The sequence below is a fragment of the Heptranchias perlo genome, chromosome 7 (assembly GCF_035084215.1).
Source record: "Heptranchias perlo isolate sHepPer1 chromosome 7, sHepPer1.hap1, whole genome shotgun sequence".
In the NCBI taxonomy this organism is placed as follows: Eukaryota; Metazoa; Chordata; class Chondrichthyes; order Hexanchiformes; family Hexanchidae; genus Heptranchias; species Heptranchias perlo.
The window spans coordinates 74941073-74957454 of NC_090331.1; the positions used below are offsets into that span (position 1 = coordinate 74941073).

Genomic DNA, 16382 nt, shown 5'->3' on the forward strand with positions numbered 1-16382 from the left:
CCTTGATACCTTTACTTAACAAAAATCTATCAATCGCAGACTTGAAAGCTTCAACTGACCCAGTCTCCACAGCCTTTTGGGGGAAGTGTGTTAAAGATTTCCACTACCCTCTGTGTGAAGAAGTGCTTCCTGACTTCACTCCTGAATGGCCTTGCTTTAATTTTAAGATTATGCCCTCTTGTTCTGGATTCTCCCACCGGAGGAAATAGATTTTCTTTATCTACCCGATTGAATCCTTTTAAACACCTCGATTAGATCATCCATTAATCTTCTATACTCAAGGCAATACAAGCCAAGTTTATGCAACCTGTCCTCATAATTTAACCCTTTAAGTATGTGGTACAACAGTAGAAAGATTTCTTGGTTCTTGCAGCTATATATTAACACATTCTGCTATATTACAATATAGAGCAGGCATCCCATGGCTTCCAAGTCATACTGGGACAGGTACAGCCCAGCTCACTTTCCAATACAAAGCTTATATAACAAAAGTGTTTTTCAAAACATGAAAAGGGTATTTATTTTTGAAAAAAAGGTCAACATTCCTACCCATTTTCTCATCATATCCCTTAAACATTTCTCTCTTCAGAAATGCATCTTGAACCTATCTACACTCTCTACTTCAATAGCCTTCCTCAGTAATTTATTCCACAATTGTAGTACCTTTTGGGTGAAAACAAATTACTTTTTTTTACTCCTCACATCCTCCTATTTAATTTGTGTCCCTTGGTATTTGGACCCTTTTCCTTTGATCAATTTAGCAAGTTCCCTTCCTAATCATGAAAACTTCAGTGATGTGCAAGAGTAAAAACAGTTTAAGATACGAACAGATATAGTACAGTAGGCCATTTACACTCAACAAACATGCAACAAGGTCTGAGTTAGCAAGCTACACTACTATACAGCTGAGCAAGCCTTCTGCCTTTCATTTATACATTGTTGGCCCTGATGGCTTAGTTAATAAATGAACCAATTGGTGTGACATTGAGCCATAGAGACCTGAAAAATCCAGGTTTTGTCTCTGGTTTGTGCAGTTAGTTGATCTCAGCTGGGATAACAGTGATGACCTGCAGCTGGTTTCAGCATCTCTACACAAGGGGGATGATTTTAAACCCCAAGAACGGGTGGGTTGGGGGCGGGTGAGAGTTGAAAATAGTTGTGTTTTAGGTCATGATCGCAACCCGGCTTTATTTCCGGGTTTAACGTCGGCGCAGAAAAGTACAGGCATCCCACTGGGAATGCAAAGTCCGAAAATTTTGCGGTCGCGACCCAAAAAAACAACTATTTTCAACTCCCACCCGTTCTTGGGGTTTAAAATCATCCCCAAGGATTCCAACTTCTAACCTTCAGTTAGTAATTGCTGCTGGACATTTGGTATTGTATAGATAGTAGGATCAGCCTTAGTTGTGTTATCCCCTACAGTCATCAGAGAAAGCTACCCAGCACAAATTATCACCTTCAGGAAAGGAGAAAAATGAGAGAATGCATGGAAAGAGCATTCTTGCATCTGCTGACAAACTTTCTTTCAAACTTCATACTTGTTTGTCTCAAGTTGCAATCTGACATTTCCAATATCTGTAACATTGTCAGTCTTTCTCATAATATGGCCCTGAGATCAATTATGGCCTTTCTCCCCCTCACATGTGGTGTTCAGGATGCTAAACAGTGGAAGCAACATGCTATAGACAGAGCTAAGTGATTCCACAACCAACGGATCAGATCAAAGCTCTGCAGTCCTGCCACATCCAGTCATGAATGGTGGTGGACAATTAAACAATTAACGGGAGGAGGAGGCTCTGCAAACATCCCCATCTTCAATGATGACGGAGTCTAGCACGTGAGTGCAAAAGACAAGGCTGAAGCGTTTGCAACCATCTTCAGCCAGAAGTGCTGAGTGGATGATCCATCTCGGCCTCCTCCCGTTATCCCCACCATCACAGAAGCGAGTCTTCAGCCAATTCGATTCGCTCCACGTGATATCAAGAAACGGCTGAGTGCACTGGATACAGCAAAGGCTATGGGCCCCGACAACATCCCAGCTGTAGTGCTGAAGACTTGTGCTCCAGAACTAGCCGTGCCTCTAGCCAAGCTGTTCCAGTACAGCAACAACACTGGCATCTACCCGACAACGTGGAAAATTGCCCAGGTATGTCCTGTCCACAAAAAGCAGGACAAATCCAATCCGGCCAATTACCGCCCCATCAGTCTACTCTCAATCATCAAAGTGATGGAAGGTGTCGTCGACAGTGCTATCAAGTGGCACTTACTCACCAATAACCTGCTCACCGATGCTCAGTTTGGGTTCCGCCAGGACCACTCGGCTCCAGACCTCATTACAGCCTTGGTCCAAACATGGACAAAAGAGCTGAATTCCAGAGGTGAGGTGAGAGTGACTGCCCTTGACATCAAGGCAGCATTTGACCAAGTGTGGCACCAAGGAGCCCTCGTAAAATTGAAGTCAGTGGGAATCAGGGGGAAAACTCTCCAGTGGCTGGAATCATACCTAGCACAAAGGAAGATGGTAGTGGTTGTTGGAGGCCAATCATCTCAGCCTCAGGGCATTGCTGCAGGAGTTCCTCAGGGCAGTGTCCTAGGCCCAACCATCTTCAGCTGCTTCATCAATGACCTTCCCTTCAGCATAAGGTCAGAAATGGGGATGTTCGCTGATGATTGCACAGTGTTCAGTTCCATTCGCAACCCCTCAAATAATGAAGCAGTCTGAGCCCGCATGCAGCAAGACCTGGACAACATCCAGGCTTGGGCTCATAAGTGGCAAGTAACATTCACGCCAGACAAGTGCCAGGCAATGACCACCTCCCCTTGACATTCAATGGCATTACCATCATCAAATCCCCCACCATCAACATCCTGGGGGTCACCATTGACCAGAAACTTAACTGGACCAGCCATATAAATACTGTGGCTACAAGAGCAGGTCAGAGGCTGGTTATTCTGTGGCGAGTGACTCACCTCCTGACTCCCCAAAGTCTTTCCACCATCTACACGGCACAAGTCAGGAGTGTGATGGAATACTCTCCACTTGCTTTGTTGAGTGCAGCTCCAACAACACTCAAGAAGCTCAACACCATCCAGGACAAAGCAGCTCACTTGATTGGCACCCCATCCACCACCCTAAACATTCCCTCCGTTAATCACCGGCGCACAGTGCCTGCAGAGTGTACCATCCACAGGATGCACTGCAGCAACTCGTTAAGGCTTCTTCGACAGCACTTCCCAAACCCACGACCTCTACCACCTAGAAGGACAAGAGCAGCAGGCACATGGGAACAACACCACCTGCACGTTCCCCTCCAAGTCACACACCATCCTGACTTGGAAATATATCGCCGTTCCTTCATCATTGCTGGGTCAAAATCCTGGAACTCCCTTCCTAACAGCACTGTGGGAGAACCTTCACCACACGGACTGCAACGGTTCAAGATGGCGGCTCACCACCACCTTCTCAAGGGCAATTAGGGATGGGCAATAAATACCGGCCTCGCCAGCGACGCCCACATCCTATGAACGAATAAAAAAAAATGTTTGTACCTCCTTCCACAGTCCACCAACATAGGGAAAGATTATAATCACCCTCTGCTAAAAGTTAGTGGGGAACCCTGATCGAGATCATTGCAAATACTGTCTATAATTCAACTTCATTCCCTTTAGGCAGAATGCGCACAAATAAAAGTCTTGGTTCAAAATCAGCACAAAGTTTTAAAAGTATGTGTTTTGTTTGAGTGTCTAACTTCAGTGTTTACATTGCATCTTATTTCCTCTTGCAGGGTGAAGATGGAAAAAATGGAATTGGCAATCCTGGACCCAATGGCAGAAAGGTTAGTCATTTTCAAGGAGTCGAAGGGTGCCTACATCGTGCTATCAAATATTGATATAAATGTAGCAAACTGTAGGATGTTTATAGAATGCCTATAGTATTCACAACAGGCGTGAAAACAGAATGGTACTTCCAATTTTCACAATAATGGAGGTTATTAAAATTAAAGTTCAGACTCCTGCAAATTATTGCAAAAATGGAACCTCTGCTAAACTTTCTCAACATTTGATGACTGTAAAAAGTTTCTCGACACAGACAGAAATTTCTAATTAATATACAACAGCATCAATTAGAATAATAGATATCTAGGATTGACTTCAGGCTGGTACCTAACCGAGGTCAGGTGGTTCACATATATAGAAAAAAAATGGATAGATACCTGGGAGGTAACTACCAGCTGTAATCTATCCAAGGTGCCTGGATAGCATTAGCTTACGAGAGGAAATTATAAGTAGTTTGTGACTATTAGCTGAGCCTCTTAATCCAACTGTAGACTTGAAACTTCTTCTTGGTTCTTGATGGTTTCCAGTTGAGTTTACTATTTTAAATGTGATGGGGGTATGATTGAGTTTCTGCACCTGTAGTGGGTATTTGTATGGATGTCGCTTAGTTCCACTCAATGATGATCACACAATCAATACCTGTCCAGAACTCTCGTTTTCCTGAGAAATAATCTGCAGTGATTTCGAAGGAATTCTCTTTCCTATATATAATTAAACAACTGTCAAACATGTGTCCTTCATGTGTGGCAAGATCATGAATTGAAATGTATTCAGATAGTACATACTGATGCAATGCTTATCAAATGGCTCAGTAATGGTAAAGTGACTGACTGCCTAGTCAATAGGTACACTAATATATTCCAGGTTTGATGTCAAGTCTATGCTCAGTTAGTTAATCTCAGCCAAGCAGTGGTACCTCTTGGCCAAGAGGGGAAACATCAGTTGGAGTTCCTACTCTTGATCATTGATCATATTGGGTGAGTGAACATTGAGTGCAGAGGAGTTGTTTTGGCATGGCTAAATAGCCTACCGACCCTCTCTTCATAGGCTTGTAGACATGAAGAACATCCACTTTGCGTGAGGCACGGATGGGTAGCTGTGCCCATTGGACTGTACCTCAGCATAGGTTAGTATATTCAAAAGACGAGGGGAAAGAGCTGAAGGGAAAGGAAAAGTCTATGTATTGATGTATCCTTGATTCTGTTTTTTGTCCTATAGGGGGAGCGAGGTCCTGTAGGACCTCCAGGACCAAAGGTAAAGTAAATAATTAATTTGCTATTGAACATTTTTGTGATTCACGTCTCATGTTTGATATTCTTTTAACTAAGTGTCATACTCTTGAAACAGGGTGAATTTGGAATCAGTGGAGTTTTAGGAAAAGATGGCATTAAAGGAAATAGAGGCCGAAGGGTGAGTCCATTGAGATACTGAAATGATGCAGTTCCTTATTTCGATTCATTTTATTATGCGACTGTACTACCAAGCATATCTCTGTACAAAGCAGAAAAGGGATTTAGAAAGATGTAACTCATTTATCTAACATATTACATTTTATTTATCTTAACTACTTAAGTAAGATGTTTGTGCTCTAACATTTAATTTATAACACTGATACCCCATTAAAGCATCGGTTACAAAGGCAGCCTTCCTTTGAGCAGCAATGTTGTAGTATAAATGAGACAGTACTTAAGAACATAAGAAATAGTTGCAGGATTAGGCCATACGGCCCCTCGAGCCTGCTCCGCCATTCAATAAGATCATGGCTGATCATCTACCTTAACTCCACTTTCCTGCCATATCCCCATATCCCTTGATTCCCTTAGTGTTCAAAAATCTATCGATCTCGATCTTGAATATACTCAATGACTGAGCATCCACAGCCGTCAGGGGTGGAGAATTCCAAAGATTCACAACCCTCTGAGTGAAGACATTTTTCCTCATCTCAGTCCTAAATGGCTGACCTCTTATCTTGAGACTATGCTCCCTACTTCTAGACTCTCCAGCCACGGTAAACAGCCTCTCAGCATCTGCCCTGTAAGAATTTTACATGTTTCAATGAGATCACACCTCATTCTTCTAAACGCCAGAGAATATAGGCCCATTTTACTCAATCTCTCCTCATAGAATAACCCTCTCATCCCAGGAACCTTTGTTACACCCACTCCAAGGCAAGTATATCCTTCCTTAGGTAAGGAGACCAAAACTGCACACAGTACTCCAGGTGCAGTCTCATCTGAGCCCTATATAATTGCAGCAAGTCCTCCTTACTCTTGTACCCCCTTGCAGTAAAGGTTAACATACCGTTTACCTTCCTAGTTGCTTGTTGTACCTGCATGTTAACCTACATGTGTCCAGAGACAGAGACCACCATTCATAAGTGCTTTTGTTCCCATGACATCAAACGTGAATGATTGCCACCGCTGGGCTGCTATTTTGCTCTGGCCATGGGCCAGTTGAGAGGGCTACCCACCCCCCTCCCCCCAATACAGCCCCAGGAATGTAGTTTTTCACATTGCTAGTTTTAACAGACAAGCACTGATCAGTGGGGATGGTTGTCAACTAGAATTGTGAAGTCGCAAGGGCAAGTTTGGAGCAACAGCAAATGAGCACGGTTACATGTGCATTAACTTTAAGTTCATTTTTGCACCTTTTGAAATACTGTCCATTTGCACGTGAGCAGTTGTTCCAATGTTGTCACCTTGCGATATAAACTGAAACATGGAGCCACATCATTTTTTGCCACATTAACGAAGTACAGATAGCAGTCTTATTTCACGTTATTTCATATACTTTGTTACTTGTCAGTCACAGCATGTCCATGTGGACACCTACCTTTTATTTATAACAAGCCTTCATCCATGCATCACTTGAGATCCTTGATTGGGGACTGGGTGGTAAAATGGGTTAGCATGCTGCCCTTTCACCCATAGGGTCTGGGTTTGAAATCCAGCCACATTGATGGGATGTCTCCTTTTTAATTGGCTGTAGAGATCTTCTATGAAATGTATTTGGGCAGTGTCAACCCAGTTCCTAATAGTGGGCCCACAACATAAAATTGCACCTTATTCACCTTATCAGAAAGACCATGATGATGGCTGGAGGAAGAAGTGGGAGTTATGCTGAGGTTTGGACTGATGCACAATGCAGAGCATAGGGAGCTTTAATTTGTGCCTAAACAAGTTGCAATTGACCTGGGAATGTTTGATGTTGACTCAAGATGACAAGATTGGACATAGTATTCTATTTTCCAGCGCTGATGACCTTCACGATGACGACTGTCCTGAAATTTGTACTAAAATTACAGCAAATCTATTGAAGACAAAGAAATTGTTGACTTCTATTACTAGATCTAATAACAGATTGATAGAAAGCAGATGGCAGATGACAAGATAAGTTGTTTAGTGAGATCCTCCTGCAATTTGCTTCAGGCACTGAACCACAGCTCATTCATTTAATGTTTTTTGGAACACAGCTCGTTGCACTCAAACAAAATCACTCAATGATACTTTTGTGGGTGCTCAACTCTTTCAGAAAAAGTAATTTGATGGTGGAGGCAACTTGTGTAGGTACCTCATCTCCCACCAGGGACAGAAATGTCTGCAAGTGTCATCGCGCAATACTCCTGGTATCTTGCTTGGTACTGGGAGTATGTGTCAAGATTCATTATAATGGACATTTACGTTCTCCTGATGGCTCTGTTGCTTAGTGTGTTTCCCAGGGTAGAACTTAGCACAGAGATCCAGGAGGTCCTAGGTATGACCCTGGTCTACGTTGAGTTAGCTGACAGCCAGGAAGGTAATAGGGATGCTGCAATTAATCTAGATGGTCCCAGGCTAGGCAGTGGGGAAAAAAAATTCAGTCAAGGTTCACGCTGCTAATTGGTATTTAGTGACCTGCTGTATGTGGACATCGCATGAGGGTAGGATCATTAGTTGTGATGCCCTCCACTGTCAAATAGCTTGAAAACACTCACTGTCCAGGCTTGTGTATGAAAATAGCCAATTGGGAAAGGTGCCAGAGTGCAGTCAGTGCCTGTGGGACTCTGCCCGATTGTGAGTCACTAACTTCAGAGCGGGGGAGGAGACAGTTAGAAAGGGGATATACGACTAACACTCAAACTAATTTCACCAGATATTTTCAAGAAGTCATGTGGTTGCTTTTACCAGTGACAGACGATAAAAGTATTTATTCTCTCACCGGTGGTCAATGTATGATCTTTTTCTGTTGCAGGGCTATTCAGGAGCTTCTGGGGAAATTGGGTTCAATGGAGAAATCGGTTACCCGGGCTCACAGGTAAAGTAATTGCTTTAAAAAAAAAATCAATTGAATTTAAAAAATGAAACACAGGGAACTTTCTCCACCTGATGTTAGAGCCAGTCAGTTCAACAAATACTGACTTGTAAAGTGAAGCTAGGCCTAAAACAGGGGCTAAGTTTGCATAATTTATTATTGTTGATGTTACGAGGAGCAATAGGGATTCGATTGAATTTCACTGAAAACTGTATTCTGTCTTTTTATATGTTACATGTAAAATAAACCAGTCTCTTGGTTTACTATTGGCCTCATCTCACTAGAACGTTTACCAGTCTTCTGACTGGAAGACAAATGCACATAGGGGCACGTGAGATTGCTGCATCCAATATACACAGGCTCATTGTTACGCCCCCGAGTCACACTATTGTACAACTAGATATTGGACTGTGATGCTAAACTCCTGACCGTAAGGATTGCTGGGTTTGCATATGGGAGTGTCCGGTTATGCTGAATCCAAGAGAATACCTGGTGCAGAGTTAAAATTTGTATACATCTATAATGTCACCTCTCGGTTGCCTTCTTTGAAGAGGGAAAGCCCAAATTTCTCTAGACTTCCCACGTAGCTTACCCCTCTGACACTACGGCGTTGATTTTCTGTGGCGGTGGGAGGGGTTCTCTCGATTGTCCACTGTAACTGGAGAAATGGCGTAAAGTTACGACAGACGATTGGGCGAACTCCTGCAGAAATTCAACCACTAGGGATCAATTGCATGGCTTTCCTCTGCACTACCTCTGAGGCTCGCATGACTCCCTTTTGTCTTGGTGACCAGGATTGCATGCAGTACTCCAAATGTGGTTAGAACAGACTATACCATTTAAGCACAACTTCTTCTGGCCTGTACTCTATTTTGTTTATATAGTTCTGTATCGTTTGCAAATGAGGCAATGTTTCAGTGAAATTTTCAATTTTCTATTGTGATTCTACAAATGAAAAGTTTGCCAATCACCTTTTCTTGATGACTGTGTCTCTTTTGGAAACAACCTTTATTACAGGGACAATAGCAGGTGAAACATTTAATTATATTTATATTATATATATATATATAATCATAAATACAAGTTATGTAGTTTTGACCATATGGCATTACACACCATCAACTTGGGTTCTGTCAGGACAGAGTATCTATGCAACGAGAAGATAATATATCTGGTCATTTAAAGTCTTCTCTGTAATTGATCAAAGTCCAATCTCCATTGGACCAGTGACCAATTGATATTTGGGTAGTTTTGCCTTACCATAATATATATATTGACTCATAACCCTTCCCGTCATTCATTGTCCAATAGAACTAGGTAACATGATAAAAACTACTGATCTGTAAGCTCCTGTAGCAGATTAATGTTGACACTATTAGTTTATGACATCTAGCACCTTAAAGCATGTTACTGTCTCTATCAAACTCCTGTCTCCTATGGATTCGGTCTCTGCTTGTTCTTTGTGTACCATTCCTGTGTGTATTATACACTGACAAATGCAGTTTGAATAATTACAATCTATAAATGTGTCCTTTTATGATCATTTTTGGATTAATTTATATTCATTTACATATTACTTTATAGGGTCCAAAAGGAGAGAGAGGGCGATCCATGGAGGTAAATAAATTGATGATTAGAACATATGATTTGAATTCTGTTGCATAAAAGCTAACGTCCTTTTGTTTTTCTAATGTTCCAGATATGCAGTCTTGTAAGGCAGATCAAAGACACATGCCGTAAGTATATTGCACATAATATTTAATTGCATTGGGCATATGAATTTGACTCTTTAAAACCCTAGTTATTCCAGGTAAAACACTTTAAAATTGTTTCCTTTTTCTTTTGTTCCCTTACAGCGTGCTGTTATGGTAAGTTACTTTCAGTGGATGCATATTTGTATTCAGCAGATCATTTACTGAATATCTGAAAGAAAACTAATTCATGTTTACTCTCTACGTCAGGTGCAAAGGAGTGCCCAATCTATCCAACCGAGTTAGCCTTTGTGATAGATACTTCCAACAGTAAAACTGTTCTCCAGCTCAATAACAACAAGAATGCGATTCTCAACATAGTTCGCAATCTGACCATCGTAGAGAGCAACTGCCCAAAGGGGGCTCGGGTGGCTCTCCTGACTTACAACAGTGGCGTAATCACCGAGATCCGTTTCAGCAGTGCCAGGAATAAGCGAGACCTTATCAAACAGATTGAAGACCTGAAGTTCGTGCCATCAAGGAAAGAGTCCAGCATCGCTGAAGCGATGAACTTTGTAGCGAGAAACACATTCAAGCGCGTGCGAAGTGGGTTTTTGATGAGAAAGGTGGCAATATTCTTCACTGACGGTCAGACAAAACCCAAGGAACTCAATGATGCTATAACAAAACTTGCTAATGAGAATATCATCTCTGTCTACCTCTCACCAAAAGATGATAATGTACTCACCAGGGCACTGCAGGTCAGATTCCACTCTTGACTTTCCCTTATGTTCTTTCATAGATGATAACATGTGTCACAGTCGGTCAGAGATTAAGAATCTTCACAAGTAAGGCTGTCTGGTTAACTGATGAGCAGTGAAAGTTACCATTGCCTCACATTGCTGTATTCTGTTTATAGTACTTATAGATTTTTCAAATCTTTTTTCCAGTGATATTTTTGATAAAAGTGAGGGATGTTAGTACTGGAAAATGGAACACTTTCCCATTTCAAGCACCCACCATTAGAATTGGGCATTCCTGGGTCAGGTCTTAGCATCTTGCACTAAGGAGCATGGCCTAGAGTTCTCAATGCTAAAAACTATACCACAGCTTACATAAAAGTTTTTTTACCCCACTGTTCCCAAATGTGCCTTACTGGTGTAACATTTTCTATTTACTGTATCAACCATCTTGTTTGTTTGTCCATTAGAGCCAAATAAAGGAGCCATTTTATACTTTCAGCAAATGCCCTCTACAAACTGGATTGAGACTGCCCAAACTTATTTCACATGGCTAATTCTAGCTAAAAGTTGGCATGTTATATTATATTTCCACCAACTGTTATTACTGAGTCAATTGTTAGGTTAAAGATAAAGTGTGGAATAGACTAACCTAAATATTCATAACACTTCTAAAAATTCTAAAAATGTTGTCATGCTGCTCAGACTTCTAGCCTCTTGCTGCTCAAATCTCTTTCCAATGATCTAAACGTTCTAAATCGCTTCTATATTCAAAAATTAGTAACTTCTAAAAACAATGGCAAAATCCTCCCTTTCAGACACGTTCACATATCCGAATTAAATTATTGCAGCAGATAGTCCAACCAGTCCATCATTTGCCATCACGGTTAGGATTCCAGTTAAACAGCACAGAGACATCCATACTTAATTCAATGTTTAATAAGGTACGAGTTATTCTTAATGCCCCAAGGCCTTGGGCATTTTGCTCATTAGCGAAAGTAGGCAATGAAGGATTCTTTGCCTCATCAAATCCCACCTCTCTAGAATCAACAGATCCATGGTACGGTTCAAATTAAAACACCACATCATCCACTGTTTGACCAACTTATCACTGCGGGTGTTTCTCATCTGCATTTAGTTAAAAACTAATGAGATACATGTTATTAATGATAGTTAGTAATATTGGGAGTTGGGTTATTCTAAGGGAGAAAAAACTCTCCCTGAATGCTTATTTCTCCATGGAGATTAAATTCAATTCAAGTACCAGCTTGCCTTACTGTACCAAAATCATGTAGTTAGGTTAACGCTATATACTGCTTCTTCTACAACAATATTAGCCAAAAAATATTGTGACACCTCCTACACCACTGAACATTGATCTCAGTTGATCTGTACACTTGTATCCTCGAAAAGGGATCTGGATAAATATTTGAAAACAGGATTGAAGTTTATAGACTGAGATAATCAAATACTCTGTGGGTTACAATGGTTCCTATGCTACAGGGAATGAAGATGTTGTCTGTAAGACAGCAGGCTAGGGTTGGGTCATAGTGATGAGATGATTGATGAATATTGTGCAGTTTTACTTGATAAGTTCTGGGGATCAGGGAATCATTTTTTCCCCTAAGCTTGGGCATGGTTTAGGGAAGGAGTGAGCTTTATGAGTTGAATGTTCTTATTCCATAATTTTTTATGTTTCATCAGAAAAATGATGCTGGACTTTCACAATTCTTTGTTTTCCGTAATGACGCTGCTACACTGGACAAAGTGATGGCATGCCACGTTTGTTTAGGTACGTAATTATTTTTTAAGTGCTATCTCAGCTAAGTGCTTCATACTTTAAACCTATTTAAAATATTTGAGTGTCACTATAGCATGATCATGTTATAGTGAAAACTATCTCCCAACAATTTTTTTCTTCCATCGTTCTCCCCTCCGCTCCTGAAAGTGCAGACTCATTCTGTGGACACCAGCTGCACTCCAGTACCACTGAGGAGGAAATGTTTTGTCTGTGAGAGGTGTAACAATTTTGGAATGGTGTAACATGATGCATGGGGTTCATTGTGGGAGCACACAGCACATGGGCAAAGGGAACACTGTGCACGGGGTTCATTGTGGGAGCACACAGCATGGTGGCTATCAAACAGCCTATGCATAGCACAACAGGCTTTAGGCACTACAGGTAAAGGGAAAACTAAAAGATGTAAAGTAATTAAATCAGGAGAGAGAAATAAAAAATGTGAGAAAAACATTAGAGCAGAAGGACAGGTTAGGGTGTGTGTCCCAAATAAGCGTTCTTTATACAAAAGCACAGAGTATAAGAAACAAATTGAATGAATTGCAGGTGCAAATTCAACTTAGAGGGTATGGCATGGTAGCCATTACTGAGACATGGCTGCAAGTCAGTCAGGACTGGGAACTGAATAGACCAGGTTATAAGGTGTATAGGAAGGATCGGGAAACTGGTAGAGGGGGAGGAGTAGCCTTAGTGATTAAGGATGAAATTACTTCAATGATAAGAGTGGATATAACAAGAGGTAAGCAGGCAGTGGAGACTTTGTGGTAGAATTAAGAAATAGAAAAGGACTTAAGATTGTAGTGGGAGTTGTGTATATGCCCCCGGTAGCAGCTGTGAAGTGGCAGAAAGTAAAAATGCAGAGACTAGACAAGCAGCGTGGTTTTAATGGAGGATTTTAACTTTAATATAGATTGGGATAAGCAGACGAGCTCATATCAGAAAGGTAGCGAATTTCTTGTGTGATCAGGACAGCTTTCTGCAACAATATGTCCTAGAACCAACAAGGGGGCAGGCCATATTAGATTTAATAATGAGTAATGAGACAGATTTAGTTAACAGCCTAACAGTGCGTGAACATTTATCTAATAGCGATCATAATATGATCGAGTTCAACGTTGTATTTGAAAGGGAGAAACCCGAATCAGCTACTAAGATTCTAAATTTAGGTAAGGCCGATTTCAATGGGATGAGACAGAGACTGTCCACATAAACTGGGCAAATGTGTTAATCGGTGAAATGTCAGAAGATAAGTGGGAGGTGTTCAAAAAAGAACTTAATGTGATACAGAACCAGTTTATACCCCTAAGGGATGATAAAAGAGGTAAAGGACAACATAAAACTAAAAGAAAAAGCATACAAAAATGCAAAAAAATAGCACAGATCCTGGCGATTGGGAGAGATACAAAGAATAGCAAAGGGTGACAAAACAGATAGTAAGAGCTAGAAAAAGGGAGTATGAAAAGAAACTTGCAAGGGATATCAAAATCAACACATTTTTACAATTATATTAGGAAAGAGGATGGTCAAGAGCAATGTGCGCTCCTTAAAAACTGATACTGCAAATGGAAATGGCGGACATGTTAAATAATTACCTTGCATCAGTATTTATGGTAGAGGAAACTCATTTTGAATCAGGGACGGGGTCTCACCATAATTAGCATAAGCAAATTAACAGTCATGAAGAAAATAATGGCACTAAAGAGTGACAAATCCCCAGGACCAGATGGTTTCCATCCCAGGATTTTAAAGGAAGAAGGTGAGAACATTGCAGAAGCCCGAACTATAATCTTCCAAAGTTCTCGCGATTCAGGGACCATTCCTTTACATTGGAAAATTGCACGTCACTCCCTTATCTAAGAAAGGTAAAAGAGGGAAACCAGGGAATTATAGACCAGTTAGCCTAACATCTGTTGATGGGAAATTACTAGAGTCTATAATTAAGGATAGAGTGACTGAACACCTCGAAAATTTTCAGCTGATCAGAGAGAGCCAGCATGGATTTGTAAAGAGTAGGTCATGCCCGACAAACCTGATTGAATTTTTTGAAGAGGTGATTAAAGAAGTGGAGAGAGGAATGTCTATCGATGATGTTTATATGGACTTCGAAAAGGCATTCGATAAAGTTCCTCATAAGAGACTGTTAGCTAAAGTTGAAGCTCATGGAATTGAGGGCAATTATTGCCCTGGTTAGGAAATTGGCTGAGCGGCAGGAGACAGAGTAGGGATAATGGGCAGGCACTCAAATTGGCAGGATATAACTAGTGGTATCTATTCAGTGTGTTTATTAACGACTTAGATGATGGGATTGGGAGCCACATACCCAAGTTTGCCGATGACACGAAGATGGGCAGAATTGTAAGCAGTGTAGATGGAAGCATAAAATTACAGAGAGATATTAATAGATTAAGTGGATGGACAAAACTGTGGCAAATAGATTTCAATGTAGGCAAGTGTGAGGTCATCCACTTTAGACCTAAAAAGGATAGATCAGAGTTCTTTCTAAGTGGTGAAAAGCTCGCTACAGTGGAGGTCCAAAGGGACTTAGAGATCCATGTACATAGATCATTAAAATGTCATGCACAGGTACAGAAAATAATCAAAAAGGCTAATGGAATGCTGGCCTTTATATCTAGAGGATTAGAATACAAGGGGGTAGAAGTTATACTACAGATATACAAAGTCCTGGTTAGACCACACCTGGAGTACTGTGTTCAGTTCTGGGCACCGCACCTTAGGAAGGATACATTAGCCTTGGGAGGGAGTGCAGCGTAGATTTACGAGAATAATACCTGGATTCCAAGGGTTAAATTACAAGGAGAGATTACACAAACTAGGGTTGTATTCCATGAAATTTAGAAAATTAAGGGGTGATTTGATCGAAGTTTTCAAGATATTAAGGGGAACTGATAGGGTAGATAGAGAAACTATTTCTGCTGGTTGGGGAATCTAGGACTAGGGGACATAGACTAAAAATTAGAGCCAGGAGTGAAGTTAGGGAATACTTCGACATGCAAAGGGTGATAGAAGTTTGGAACTCTCTTCCACAAACGACAGTTAATGCCAGCTCAATTGTTAATTTTAAATCTGAGATTGATAGATTTTTGTTAGCAAAATGTATTAAGGGATATGGGGCTAAGGTGGGTATATGGAGTTAGCTCACAGATCATTCATGATCTCATTGAATGGTGGAACAGGCTCGAGGGGCTAAATGGCCTACTCTTATTCTTGCGTTCCTAGCAGCGTGTGCACACTTCTTATTCAAAAATGTGTGCCTAAAGAATACGGTCCTAAAATGGAAATGATTCGAACGGATAAAATAATTCATACTTATTTCCACTGTATAGTAATGGAAACCAAAACTCAAGTGCTGCCAATACTTTGGTTTTAGATTCCCAGTTCCCCTGGAAAAAGTGTTCAATTTTCTTGGAAAATGTTTACGCTGCTTGTAAACATTTTCCAAGAATGGACTTTGCATAACCCCCAGAGTTACCATAATTAAGAAATCTTTCAAGTGCTGACCTTTCTTTGCTTCTTGCAAAGTGCATGCTTGTTTCCTGTGTTACAGGGTAAGGTACAGTAAAGTACATCAAAGAAGGAGGCTGGTTCTTGAATCGTGTCCCAACTTCATGTTTTTTTTTACAATATTCGCATAATATCATATCATTGTAAGTAAAGCACAGGAGGCCGCCATTCGGCCCATCGTGTCTGCTCTTTGAAAGAGCTATCCAATTAGTCCCATGTTGGCAGAAAGAATCATGTTCTATAACCATTCTACCCTTGTGGTATAAGGCTTACAGCATAATAGAATTGCATGTTTCGAGAATTCTATATCCTCTAGTCTCTCCAGTCTTTGGGCCTTCCTGTATTATTCAATCTTTCGGAATTGCATTAATACATTCAAGGCAGGCCTCCATTGCATGCTATACCCTTGTGTTCATCATTATTCTTGCTCCCATTCTTTGGATGGAGTATACACATATATATAGATGAATCAGGAACCCAGGAGGCTATTCAGGCAATTCAACT

The 16382-nt window shown here is 40.9% G+C and overlaps 1 protein-coding gene across 1 annotated transcript in view; it reads left to right on the forward strand.

Moving 5' to 3' along the window:
• The window catches only part of LOC137323879 (collagen alpha-3(VI) chain-like), a 182163-nt gene that overhangs the window by 134945 nt on the left and 30836 nt on the right, over positions 1–16382 (forward strand). The window contains exons 35-43 of the mRNA XM_067987919.1: positions 3786–3836; positions 5056–5091; positions 5185–5247; positions 8068–8130; positions 9712–9744; positions 9827–9863; positions 9984–9995; positions 10089–10579; positions 12263–12350. Of these exons, the coding sequence (XP_067844020.1) occupies positions 3786–3836; positions 5056–5091; positions 5185–5247; positions 8068–8130; positions 9712–9744; positions 9827–9863; positions 9984–9995; positions 10089–10579; positions 12263–12350 (874 nt within the window). The remainder of the gene's footprint in view (positions 1–3785; positions 3837–5055; positions 5092–5184; positions 5248–8067; positions 8131–9711; positions 9745–9826; positions 9864–9983; positions 9996–10088; positions 10580–12262; positions 12351–16382) is intronic.